Below are 12,174 nucleotides of genomic sequence, written 5' to 3'. Positions count from 1 at the left end.
TTTACATTTCTTTGTTGACATTCTCGCTGTGCTCCCCCATTCTCCTCCCAAGACCAGTGAGCATTTTTATGACCATGACTCTGAACTCTTTATCAGGTATAGTACTGATTTCCATTTTACTAGGGGTTTTTTTTCTGAAGTTTAATCTTGCTCTTTCATTGGGAACATATTCCTCTGTTTCCTCATTTGCTTGGCTTTCTCTTTTTGTTTCTATGGATTAGGCAAAGCAGCCACCTCTTCCGGTCTCGAAGGAGGGACCTTGTGTAGGATATACCACTTCTTGTTCAACCTTGCCCTAGCTCTTGGCTGTCTCTCGAAACTTTGTTAGTGTCTAAGCAGCCTGGTTTTGTTTGTTTGTTTTTAAAGTAAGCTTCATGTCCAATGTGGGGTTCGAACTCATGACCCTGAGCTCAAGAGTGACATGCTCTACAGAATGAGCTGGCCAGGCACCACCAGCCTGATTTATTTTTAACAGCTCCCATTGTTGAGGGAGTACCGAGACCTGCCAGTGTGCCAGAAGAAGGGCTCAATCAGCACCCAGTTTCAGGCTGATCAGAAGCCAGACCCTCAGGCAACAGCTCTTACATGAATATACACAGTTCTGTGGGACCACAATTGTAAACCCTGCTGGCCTCCAGGCCAGGTGATCTGGACGTGTCCCCTGTGCAACAGTTGCAAAAACTGGGGTCCCAGAGGAGTATCTAAGCTCACTTCTGGGAGATGTCAGTGAGCTGCAGGAAGGCCAAGGGATAGTGCAAAGATGGTGTCCCCCGCCCTACAGCACCTCTATAGGCCCCTCGACAGGTGGCAAAACTCAAGTCTGCCCCTGAGGCTGACACTCCAGGACAAGTAAATAGGATTTTTTCACTGAAAGACCAGAGGTGTGTTTCAGTCTGCTCTGTGCAGTGCCCCGAGTGGCAGACTTCCAAGAATCACATCTCTGATTGTTGACAATCCTGTGGGACCCAGGAAGGTAAGCCCCCCACTGGCCACCAGAGCCAGGCGATCACGGAGCTTCCCTTGTGCGAACTGCACGCACTCACCAGCTTTAGCAAGGCGGCAGGAAAGCACAGGGCTGGGGTGTACCCACTGGCGCTAGTGGGGTAGGAGAGCGTAAACACCTCGGCCCAGCACCTCCATCCCCAGCGAGAATCCCGACAGGGGCCTGCCCCTCGGGCAGTCGAAGATTAGCAATTGAATCTCCTTCATATATAGTCCAGGTGCTTTTCGATCCGCTGCTTGGGCACTGGTCCCCGCGGCAAGTGCATTTGTGCACCAACGCTTTACGAGATGCATCTTGGTTCCCTGCAGCCCTTTGGGTCTCCTGGACATGAGCTCCATTGGTTTTCTCAACTGGATGTTTTGGGGATTTATCTCCCCAGTGTTAAGACCCAGGGGGTGGGGTGCCTGATGTGGGGCACAAACCCCTCACTCCTCAAGGAGAACCTCCAGGTTTATGAGATCCTTCCAGACTGTGGGTCGTTGCACTAGGGGTGAGGTTTTGGGCCTCTCTACCCACCTCAATGAAGCCCTTTTACACTCTGATGTGAAGCAGCCGTTTGGCTAGTTTTCAGGTCTTTTTCAAAGGGAATTATTCCGTATGTAGTTGTCGATTCAGTGTGTCCGTGGGAGGAGGTAAGTTCAGGATCTTTCTACGCTGCCATCTTGGACCGTGCGCCTGAACCATTTTAAATGATGCCAAGAAAAAGCTCAGCTGTGTCAGTGAAACATATCAGAATACACAGCTATAGAACACGAGCCCAAACATGTGAAAACTGTCATGCATTAATTAAGGCTTCTATTGGCGACCATATTGCATAGAAATGGCTAGATGGATTTTCATCAGATATAAAAGATATTATTTGGGATTGTCTGACCTAAAATTGATTTTTCTGACACACGTAAAATTCACTTTCGGGAGCCCTGAGGAGTACCTCAGAAGGATGGGCAGTCATCTTTCAGAGCACAGGAGAGGAAGCCCTCAGGACCCCCAAAAGCAAAGGCTATGCCCTGCAGCTGAAGACCTATGGACAGAGAAAACCAACTCTTGTTCCAGCGTGAGCCCCAAGTGGAATATCAGGAGAGCAGACACTCCGCAACACAGGCACCGGTCTGTGGCTGAGTAGGGTGTTCAAGGGTGAGGAGGGGCCAGTCTTGGCTGAAGGGCCTCCGCAGAAACACCAAGTTGCATAGAAAATGTGATGTTGTGTCTCTCCACACATCACCAGTGGTCCTAGGGCTTGTGCTTGTGGACGTTTTTTGTTTCCTTCTTCACAAATCTTTACATCTCCAAGCAGGCATGACTTTCATAACCAGAATGAAAATTAATATAAAACGAGGCTTATATCTGATACTCTCTTGTGTCTCCTCTCACTCAGTGAGTCTTAGACTCCCAGGACCTGAACGTATTTTATGGACTTCAGAGCTCCACAGGATACCATCAGGCAGCGTTGATGGGCTAATCAGAGCCGCCATGTTGACAGGCATTTGTGGTCGATACTGAGGTCCGCTCACCCAACACTCATTCCTCCTTCTTGCTCCCCCCACAGCCAGCATTGTGTTTGGATGGCAAAGTGCCCAGTTACGGGTGTTGAAATACATTTCTAGGGTCAGGATGGGGCTGCTTCCACCATGAATGCCAAGGCAACAAAGTGAAACTTCCAGATAAGTTTTGAGTTCCCGTAAATGCTCTGCTTGACCAGGAACGCAGGATTCTAGTCTGCAATCCCCAAACATCAAGCCAAATCTCGGTCTTCTCAACCCAAACAAGGCTGACCATTGGCCAATCAGGTATTTTCTATCTGTCTTTTTCTTGTTCTTTATTTTTTTTTTAAAGATTTTATTTATTTATTTGACAGAGAGACAGCCAGCGAGAGAGGGGACACAAGCAGGGGGAGTGGGAGAGGAAGAAGCAGGCTCCCAGCAGAGGAGCCTGATGTGGGGCTCGAACCCAGAACACCGGGATCACGCCCTGAGCTGAAGGCAGATGCTTAACAACTGCGCCACCAGGCGCCCCTCTTGTTCTTTATTCTTTATCCTATTAAACCGTCCTGCCGTCTGCCCCATTTTGCAGTTCTCCAAAAGGAGGCTATCCACTTCACGAAGTGTTAAATAAAGTTTGTTTGTATCATCTAAATTGTCTTCTTTAATCACATTTTAACATAGAGTTGTATCTGTAATTGGTATAAGCCAGTCCTGGCAAGCCCATCATTCTCAGCCAGTGATTGGCCCAGGGACAGTCATGTGACCTGGCCTGGCCAACGAGATGTAAGGAGTCTCTGCTGGGGGTTCTGGGAAGCAAGATTTGCCTCCCTGTTCGAAATGGTGACTAGAAAAAGCCTTTTTGTCCCCTTGCTGTTCCTTTCAAACAAGATGTTGTTCCTGTGAAGATGTGAGCTTGCGGTGGTGGCAGCCACCTTGGGGCCATGAAGGGAGATGTGGCTTACAGCTAGAAAGAACCTGGGTCCTAGAAGACAGTGTTGAGCTATCAAGCCAGCCCTGAACCACCCTGGAAGTCTCTGGGTTTTAAGCTACCACTGGTCAGAATTTCTGTCACTTGTCACATGCATCCTAATTGATACACACGCAATAGAGGTAATGGCCTAACGTGCTCTCGCTCAGAATTGCTCATGCTTCCCCCAGACAACCGTCTGCAGGAGGCCCCTGAAGGGAAGGGGTGTGAGAGGGTCAGTATAAAGTCCTGCGGTCACACCAGGTACCAGACTTTGCTTTCTACCCAAGAATTGAGGATGACCTTTGTCACTGATCACATTTCCTGTGCCAACGTAGGACTTGCCAGGCAGGGTGCGGTGAACTCTACCCAGATTCCTGGAGCACCCAGGAACACGCCTTTCCCTGGAAATACGGCCACGGCATCGTGCCTGGCTGGTGGCCTCCTTCCTCCCCCCTGCACTGGTTACCTCGATCTGGGGCAGGAAGGTGTGAATGGAGGGCAGGTCTGGCAGGCTGGCGGTGACATCCAGGAGCCTCTGGGCCAGGGCCTTCCACAGCTGCAGGTCCTGCAGAGGCCGCTGCACGCGCTGCCACAGCTCCAGCCCCGTGGCATTGCGAAGCCTGGTGCTCTTCCCTTTTATGCTGAGAGGGCCATGGAGGGGAGACACCGAGAGACGAGAGAGTGGGGTCAGTCCAGACCCGAGGCCTCTACCGGGACCCCCAGGGAGCCAGTGCACGTTATTCCCACGGTGGCTCTCCCCCATCCACAGGCTGCTGGGAGTGGCTACGGGGCCTCGGAGGTCTATCCCTCTGATTAAAGTGCACTAGAAGAAAGCCGGTTCTCAAACACACTTGCAGCGTAGCCTCATGACCAGAGAAGCTCAAGCCTTGGAGAGGAAACACGGAGCCCCTAGCCTGGAACTGCCTGCCCCCAGGCACCTCGCAGAAGCTAAAGCAAAATCCCTTCCCGAGTAAGAGGCCATCATCCTGGGCCCTAATCATTTCTAGAAATAATCGCTCAACTACAACACCCAGTCACAGACAGCCAGCACAGAGAACCTCGACAAGAGAAGCTGGAGGGAAGGGGAGTCCCTCGGCTACACCTGGGCAGAGCAAGTTCACGGCCCGGCCCTGCCACCGCCTCAGCGTCCCGCAGGGGACCCGGGCCCCTGCTCTGAGGTACAGACCTCAGGGGGTAGAGGGGGGAGCCCCCTGAGTTCATTCGGAAGGAACCTCTGTATCAGGCGGAGGGATGCGAGGCGCTCTGATACGCGGACAGTTGGGCTGTGTTCACAGCACCTCGGAGGCTCGCGGAGTAGACAGACTGCAAACTGACACGGTGCTCAGCTCCAGCGCGGGGGCTATCTGATCAGCCGGCCTCTGCTGAGCTAGGAGACGGGAGGCCCGGCTCTGCCCGAGCCCATGGGCCGAGGGGGAGGTAGAGGCTGGTCTGAAGACAGGCTCGGATGCTGAGTCAGCATGATCTGCAGGCACGGGGATGGTCTGTGTCTATTGAAAAGCCCTCCCTTTGGGCCATTACGCGGTGGACGCCTCCCCAGTGCTAAGCTACACAGAGACTGGATGGAAATCAGTGAATGAGCCACGCTGCATGGAACAAAGCCAAGTCCAGTCCTCCCTTCTGGGGTTGAGGGGCGCCAGCATTATGTTAGAGTTACCAGGCTGCAAGATAAAGCAAGCACACTTCCTGGTGATGGCCTGCGATGAGGTCAGAAGACCCCTTGAGTGTGAGGTTCAAGACACCCCCCAGTCCCACCTCCCCCAGCCTGCCCGGATACCTCTGGAACTCCTGGAGGGCCGCGACCACGCTGTTGGAGAGCGGCTGCAGGTCATGGGGGAAGGCGATGAGCTCCTTCAGCTGGGCCTGCAGCCGGGCCACCCGGGGCTCTTCGGCGGTCAGGGCCGTCCGCGTCGCCTACGGCACACAGACGAAACCAGAGGGGCGTAGGAGAGTCAGTGACTGGGTGACGAGCGTGGCAGGTGGGAGTGGGCTAGCCTGGGAGAAACCCGTCGCCCAGGGCAGGGACTGGGATCTCTGGAAGCTCAGCCTCTGCTCTCCTGCTCTGGGCCCTGACCTTCGCATTGGCTCTCACCAAGCTCGTTTTTTCTTTAATATCACTGACCTCAGTGCTGTTGTGAGTACCCGCACCTCATACAAATAACGGATATCTTGGGGAACATTGCACCGCGCGGACTGCTCTGGGAGTCCCATTCACTGAAGCTGGGCAGACACCCTAGGCAGTAATTTTCCGTGTCCCCGTTGTATGCCCAGGGGAACTGTGGCTGAGAGTTTTCTGACAGTTGTGGGGCAAGTAAACAGTGGACCTGATGTGGGAGCTGGGCCCTCTGGCTCTTAGACTCCGCGGCACTGAAGGAAAACAGCAGTCTACAGGTGCTTTGTGAATCCGGTTCGTGTTATTGGCAGGCCAAGAGGATAGTTCCCCTGAGCATTCCCGAACCACGCCACTCGATGGACCGCGTTCTGACACCAGACACAGCCCTTTCCTGCTGTCCTGGGAAGTGTAGAATTTGACCTTGACCTTGACACTTGCTGGGCCCGTGCTCAGTAGGAGGTGAGAAGGGGCAGTGGAAAGGGCTGGGCTTTGGCGAGACACAGGCTGTCTGGGAAACATCCTCGACCCCTTCCTAACTGGGCAGCCTCGGGCTGTTCCCTCATTGGTAAAATGGGGCCATGGCCTTGACCAGGCACTGGGCGCAGAGCAGGAGCCTAGCCGTGCCCCTCCCCAGCTGCCCCACAAGCAACCTCGAGCCTTGGTCCGGATCCTCCACTCGCAGGGCCCAGAGGCAGCCCCAGCCAGCCTCAGTCTTGGGTGAACCACAAGTGAACTGGGACCAGTTTGGAGCTCAAGGGAGCAAGCTCAGATAGAGGGATGGGAGGCAGCAGCGAGGGGCAGGAGGGAACACCGTGTTGACCGCGGGATGTGGAGTCCGTCCGTATTCAATCACGAAGCACCCGTAATGAAATCTGTACAGGTTTTCATAGAAGAGGAAGACACAACTGGTGTGTGTGAACTCGCAGTTTCCAAACGATTCAAAGGAAACTGCACGTCAGCGCCCAGGAAGGCTGGCCAGCCTGCAGACAAGAGAGACTTGGCCAACGCAGGGCAGGGGTCTGCAGTGAAGGGCAGGACACTGGGCTGCCTCGGGAGAAAGTCCCGTCCAGACCCCACAAAGGTCAAGAGTCCATGTGGGGACACGCAGGTCACAGAAACGTCAAGTGACCAGGGAGGGACCAGCTGGGAGCCACAGTGGGAAGTTGCTGCCCCCCATGCTGGCCTGGCTAAGTGCTGCCCCCTCTAGACACAGCTGCCTTCCTTGTGCAATAAGCCCGGGGCGGGGGGGGGCTTCCAGTCCTGCCGTGCCCTTTCTGTACCCATGATATGGGCATCTTTAGTTTCTGGATTGCTGGGATGCCCTGGAAGGGGGCCGTGTGAGGCAGCTGTGGTCGACTCTGGGCTAGCCACAAAACCGCTCTGATTTCAACCTTAGCCACTAAATGTCTCCCTGAAGTGGATGAATGGTCCTGCCTGGTCCGCATGGGGATGCCACAGATCACTCCCAGCCCCTCTTCTCTTTGGGGGACGGTCTTGGGACTGTGGGCAGAGAGATCAGGTCACAGCCAGTCTGAGCTCCAGTGTCCTCGTTCCTGGTCCTTGCCTCTCACTATGCTAATTTTCTAAAACTGGGAGTCTGGGCTGGCACGGCAGTTAGAAGCACGTGCCCTGGAGTCAGACTGTCTAGGTTCAAGTTCAAATTCCTGCCTCCACCTGCAGGGTGCATAACCACAGGCACATCTTCCACTCCTGAGTGCCTCAGTTTCCCCATCTATAAAAGGGGATCCTGGCAGTGCCCCCCGCATAGGTTTGTCCGGCACTCAACACACTGCACGCTGGGTAAGTAATAACCGCACTGTGTCGGTTTTGAGGATGAACACGTTACTCTTTCCACCGGGGTCCTGACACCACCTGCTTCTCTGAAGTTGGCCTGTTTCTCAAAAGAGGGAACAGTCCACATTTCCTTCTTGGTGCAAGATGGGATGAGTGCCCTCTCCCTTTCCCCTGCTCTGCAGGGCCGCGGCTGCTCCCAGCCAAACCAGGTCGGGCGGCCTCGCGGCCACACGCCTGGCCTCGTCCCAGGGCAGCCTGCCACTCCGAGGGCTGGGCTGGAGCAGGTCAGGTGTGTGCCCGCCCCTTACCACACGACACACAGGAAGTGCAAACAGCCACTGCGTGAACGCTCATTTAAGAACAAAAGTCTTCAGGCATAAATTCCACGCTTCCTTGCCTTGATTGTGGTTAGTCATGACTTGATTGTAATTGAGATGACACTGGAACCGGGTGGGGCAGAGAGTTCGTAGGGGTGTGGTCAGCCTCCTGCCTCAGGACAGGCTTCCTGAAACACAGCTGTCGTGTCGGGACACCGGCAGGGCTTTCTAGACCTTCCCTCCCGAGTTCGTACTCTGAGCACCGATACTGGCAGCTATGCTAAGCACTTAAGTTTTCACGTGTGCATTCCTGTTCTGCGGTTTAAAGCAGAGGTGTAAAGCACTTCTCCCAAGACCATGCACTCAGCAAGGAGAGAAAGCAGGACCTGCGCCCAGGCAGTCTGACCCAAAAGCCCCCGCCCTCGACCCCCGCGCTCACCACCTCTACCCGAGCCGAGGCGGGCAGTCCTAAGGAAGCAGCAGTTCCCTCTGGGCGAAGTTGGTGGCTGCAGTGGAGCGTGGTCTGCTACGAGGCTCAGTGAGCCCTAAAGACCATGTGCCTTGTTTCTACCCACACAAAAATATTTTTGCACACGAGCAAGCATTAGAAGGAAGAGAAAAAATCGAACAACGACGCAGACTGGAGGTGGGATCGGGTAGCTTTTCTTTTAGCCATTTCCCCTCATGGCACTAACGCGGAGCTGACCCAGTGAGTTAATAAGTAAAGATGGGAGTGGGGGAGGATGTTAATCCTTATTTAAAAATCTCTCTGTGCGAAGCCAGACCGCCCGAGTGTGCACACAGGCAAGAGGAAGGCAAACGCACCCCGACTGCACACTGTGCCTGGTGGGAAGCCACCCACCTTCCCAGGAGGGGCACTGTCTGCTGGGTCTCCCCAGAACCCCATTGTCTCTACACCGAAGGACTTTCCCTCTGACCTAACTCTCCCTGCTCTGGGCTCAGGAAGTCCAGCCCACATCCCACCACTGGACAAGGGAAGGGGCAGACTCAAAGCCAAGTCACCTCTGGCCTTATTTACCCTCTGACTCATTGTGTGATTCTGGGGATGTTGGGGGTGGGAGGGCTCAAATCTCTCCAGGCCTCAGTTTCCTCATCTGGAAAATGGGTACAAACACCCAACTTGTGCATTACACCCAGGAAACTCAGGTTACCAAAGATCCAGGAAAACCAGAGTGAGTGTGCTTAAGGCTTAGCTTGATTCCCCCTCCCCGCCCGGCAAGGGAGCTCCAAGTGGCTGTGCCCCGAGGCACACAGGGCGCCTGGACGGTCCATGTCTTAGCCAAATGCTGCTTACCGAGTAGAGTCTCCAGCGGGCCACCAGCTCGTCCTCGGTCCCCGCCTTCGCTGCGGGCTCCAGGCCCTCCTCGGCCAGCCTCTGGAGGTCCTTCCTGAACTCTCCCAGCTCGGCCTCCAGCTGCTGCCGCCGCTGCTCACAGGCTCCCATGGACGTGAGCAGGCCCTGCAGCCGCTCCTCCTCCTCCTCCCAGAGGACGCGAAGCTTCTCCAGAACTCTGCGCATGTCCTCCAGCTCCTCGGTGATCCTCTCCGCACCCAGGGGAGAGGTGTTCTCGATGATGCCCACAGCCTGTTCCTCCAGCCTCCTCAAGGACTTCTCACCCCGGGGAAAATCATCAGCGATGTCCTAGAAGGGGGGAGGGGGTAGATGGAGAAACACATGAGGGGAGAAAGAAAACATCTGCTGCATTTTCCAGAGCCTCTGGGAATGTCCATGCCAAACACCCATCCCTAGATTCCCAGGTCAGAGTCCGGGGTGCCCTTCCAAGGACAGGACTGCCCGACTTAGTAGCCCTGACTTGCAAGGCGAGGACAGAATCCCCTTCCCATGTGTTTTACAGCCATTCGATTAAATCAAGGCGAAAAATCGCTCTTGGGTGTTTCTGTCTTTAACCCTCTCTGACATTTGTTGAACTTCCTTTTTAAGGAAGACAGAGGCAGCCTCGGGCTAGGAGCCTTTGGCTGGCAGAAGTATGGAACCAAACAGCCTCGTGACCCCGTTCGGTTTCATTGTATTTATTTGTACGGTTACCTACTAATTATGAGTGAGTGTTGGTTTTCCATTCATGACAATGACATAAGTTCTCCCTTCGAATAAAATATTCATTCGCTTTTAACTAAAAACACATTTCTATAAACACCTTTAACTCTATTTTGTTTGAAAGTGCCTTCAAAATAGTTCACTTTTTTATCGAAGGACCATCGCAGGGAGTAAAGGACATAGATATTAAGCATTACTGTTCAGATGGTTTTGAGAAATACTCATGCCTGTGTAGTCCACATCGTTACCAAAACGTAGAGCATTTCTAACATCCCCAAAGCTTCTAGAACTCCACATAGCTGAAATCCTAGACTGTATTAGCTTTTGAAACGGGCTTCTTTCAGCACAATGCCCTTTAGACCCTCTCATGCTGTTGTATATATTAGTACTTCATTTTTCTACTGTGAGTAGTAGTCACGTATCTACATCGATATGTCTTCTGTTCCACGATATGTTTATCCAATACTCTGCCGACTAAATTCTGACTGAGCTGCTTTCAGTTTGAAACTATTACAAATAAGGTCCGATGAACATTCTCATACTAATCATATAAGATTTTTTTTGGTCATTGTTCACTGGTTTTTTAAAAAAGAGTCAACTTAGCACAAATATGAAATAAACGGAACAGGTGCCGTATATTGAATTACTGAAGGGAATCTAACACTCCCTTTACAGAGGAAGTCAGAAGCTCATTCAAGGTCACAGCCATTCAGGAAGGCCAGAGCGGACCAAGCCTCTCGCCACTGCGGGCCTGATGCCTACGTCAGGTAAGGAACGCGTGGCATACTGACATGTGCAGTGGGGTCCCTCCGTTGTGGGGGCTGCCCCGTGCGTCCCAAGACGCGTCGCAACATCTCTGGCTTCCACCCCCGGCTGTAACCACAGAATGGTATCTCCAGACACCGCTGGGATAGCCCCTATTTGAGACCCACTGGCCCAGACCATGCTGCCCTGGCCTTGGGTTTCCAAATGCCCTGCCAGCTCAGAGCTTTCTAGAAAGCAGCCAAGGCCCCAAACATATTGCCCTAGATGCCACGCTTCTCCTCACGTGGGCCTGTGTGCCACGGATTTTCTATCTCCTGTGGCCCCCGGCTCATCCCATTAAATAAACGACACCACGGAGCCCCCGTATTTGACGTCTCCTCAGTGGAGCCCTCTGAGGGAGACACGCGCCGAGTTTACCTGCAGCGTGCGGAGACGGTGCTGGGTGGACAGTTTGCAGCTCCGTCCCAGGCAGCCGCTCACCTTCTCCACCACCGCCTTCAGCCACAGCTGGAACTCGTCCACACCCGCCTGGAAACGCTCATGCTCGCGGGTCATCTGCTCCAGCAGATTCACTCTGTCCTGTGGGAGCGGAGGAGAGTCACCACCTAGGAAGGTCCCCAGGGCAGGCTGCCCCTGGCCTTCAAGGCCCGCCTGCGTGTGTGTGTGTGTGTGTGTGTGTGTGTGTGTGTGTGCGCGCGCGCACGCGCGTGAGATGCAGTCAACCAACCGTCGGTCCTTCTGCTGAAGACAAAAAGGTCCTACCTGCTCTTCTCTACCTTATTGGCTGTCAACCAAGAGACTCTTGGACAAAGCATGTCCACACCGGGCCTGTCACCTACACAGCTGGCTTTTTTTCCTGCCATGTCCTGGGGGTAGCACTCAACACGGGGCCTTGCTACACAGAGCTATCACTGGAGCACTCACGAACGTGCCGGGCCCGCTCGAGGACCTTTACGTGCGCTATCCTCTCATCGAGCTCCCCCGACCACCCCATCCGCTGACGCTATTATTATCATTATCCGGGTGTGACAGATGGGGAAACGGAGGCACAGAGCCGTGCCTCAGAAAGCACGTGCCTAAGGTCACCTGCGGGGGAAAGCACCAAGATTCAAACCCAGAAGGCAAGTCTGGGCCAGTGGTGTCTGCAGGGCGTGCAAATAACCAGCAGGCTGCCCCCACTTCCTCACGGGTACAGTGGTGCTGCCAGCATAGATAGGCTGGAGTCACCTCGCTTTTCAGACAAGCCCACTCTCGTTCTAACCACGCAGGGACAACATGGTGTCCTGAGGGCCGCTGTCGTCTGGGAAATAGCAGTGTCCCTGCTGTAAGACCTGTGTCCCCAGGGACTCTGTTTCTCAAACACACCCCTGATCACAGCCCTGTTTCTCTAAAGTCCTCCATGGCTCCCCACTGCCCGTAGGCCCAGATCCCAGTGCCGCAGCCTGCCGGTCAACGGCAGGACCCCACAACGTGGCTGTGGCCCTGTAGTCAACACTCCGGGCTCTGGAGCCCACTGCCTGTGACTTGAACCCTGGCCTGCCTCGTGCCTCAGTCTCCCCATCTGTACATGCAGTTAATAACAGTCCCAGCTCACTGGGGTGCAGTGGGATTAAATGAGTCAGAGCTCACACAACCC

The 12,174-nt window shown here is 54.1% G+C and overlaps 1 protein-coding gene across 9 annotated transcripts in view; it reads right to left on the bottom strand.

Annotated features, from left to right (window-relative positions):
- Positions 1-12,174, bottom strand: part of SYNE3 (spectrin repeat containing nuclear envelope family member 3) — a 94,042-nt gene that overhangs the window by 31,855 nt on the left and 50,013 nt on the right. For all 9 annotated transcript variants that reach the window (XM_048219856.2, XM_057318382.1, XM_044389944.3 and 6 more), the window contains 4 exons: positions 10,956-11,117; positions 9,012-9,359; positions 5,250-5,386; positions 3,921-4,095 (listed from right to left, as the gene is read on the bottom strand). In XM_048219856.2, the coding sequence (XP_048075813.1) occupies positions 3,921-4,095; positions 5,250-5,386; positions 9,012-9,359; positions 10,956-11,117 (822 nt within the window). The remainder of the gene's footprint in view (positions 1-3,920; positions 4,096-5,249; positions 5,387-9,011; positions 9,360-10,955; positions 11,118-12,174) is intronic.

This window comes from Ursus arctos, unplaced genomic scaffold, assembly GCF_023065955.2.
Source record: "Ursus arctos isolate Adak ecotype North America unplaced genomic scaffold, UrsArc2.0 scaffold_25, whole genome shotgun sequence".
Lineage (NCBI taxonomy): Eukaryota > Metazoa > Chordata > Mammalia > Carnivora > Ursidae > Ursus > Ursus arctos.
Note: the sequence above shows the minus strand (reverse complement) of the source record. Positions and strands in the feature narration are given on the sequence as shown.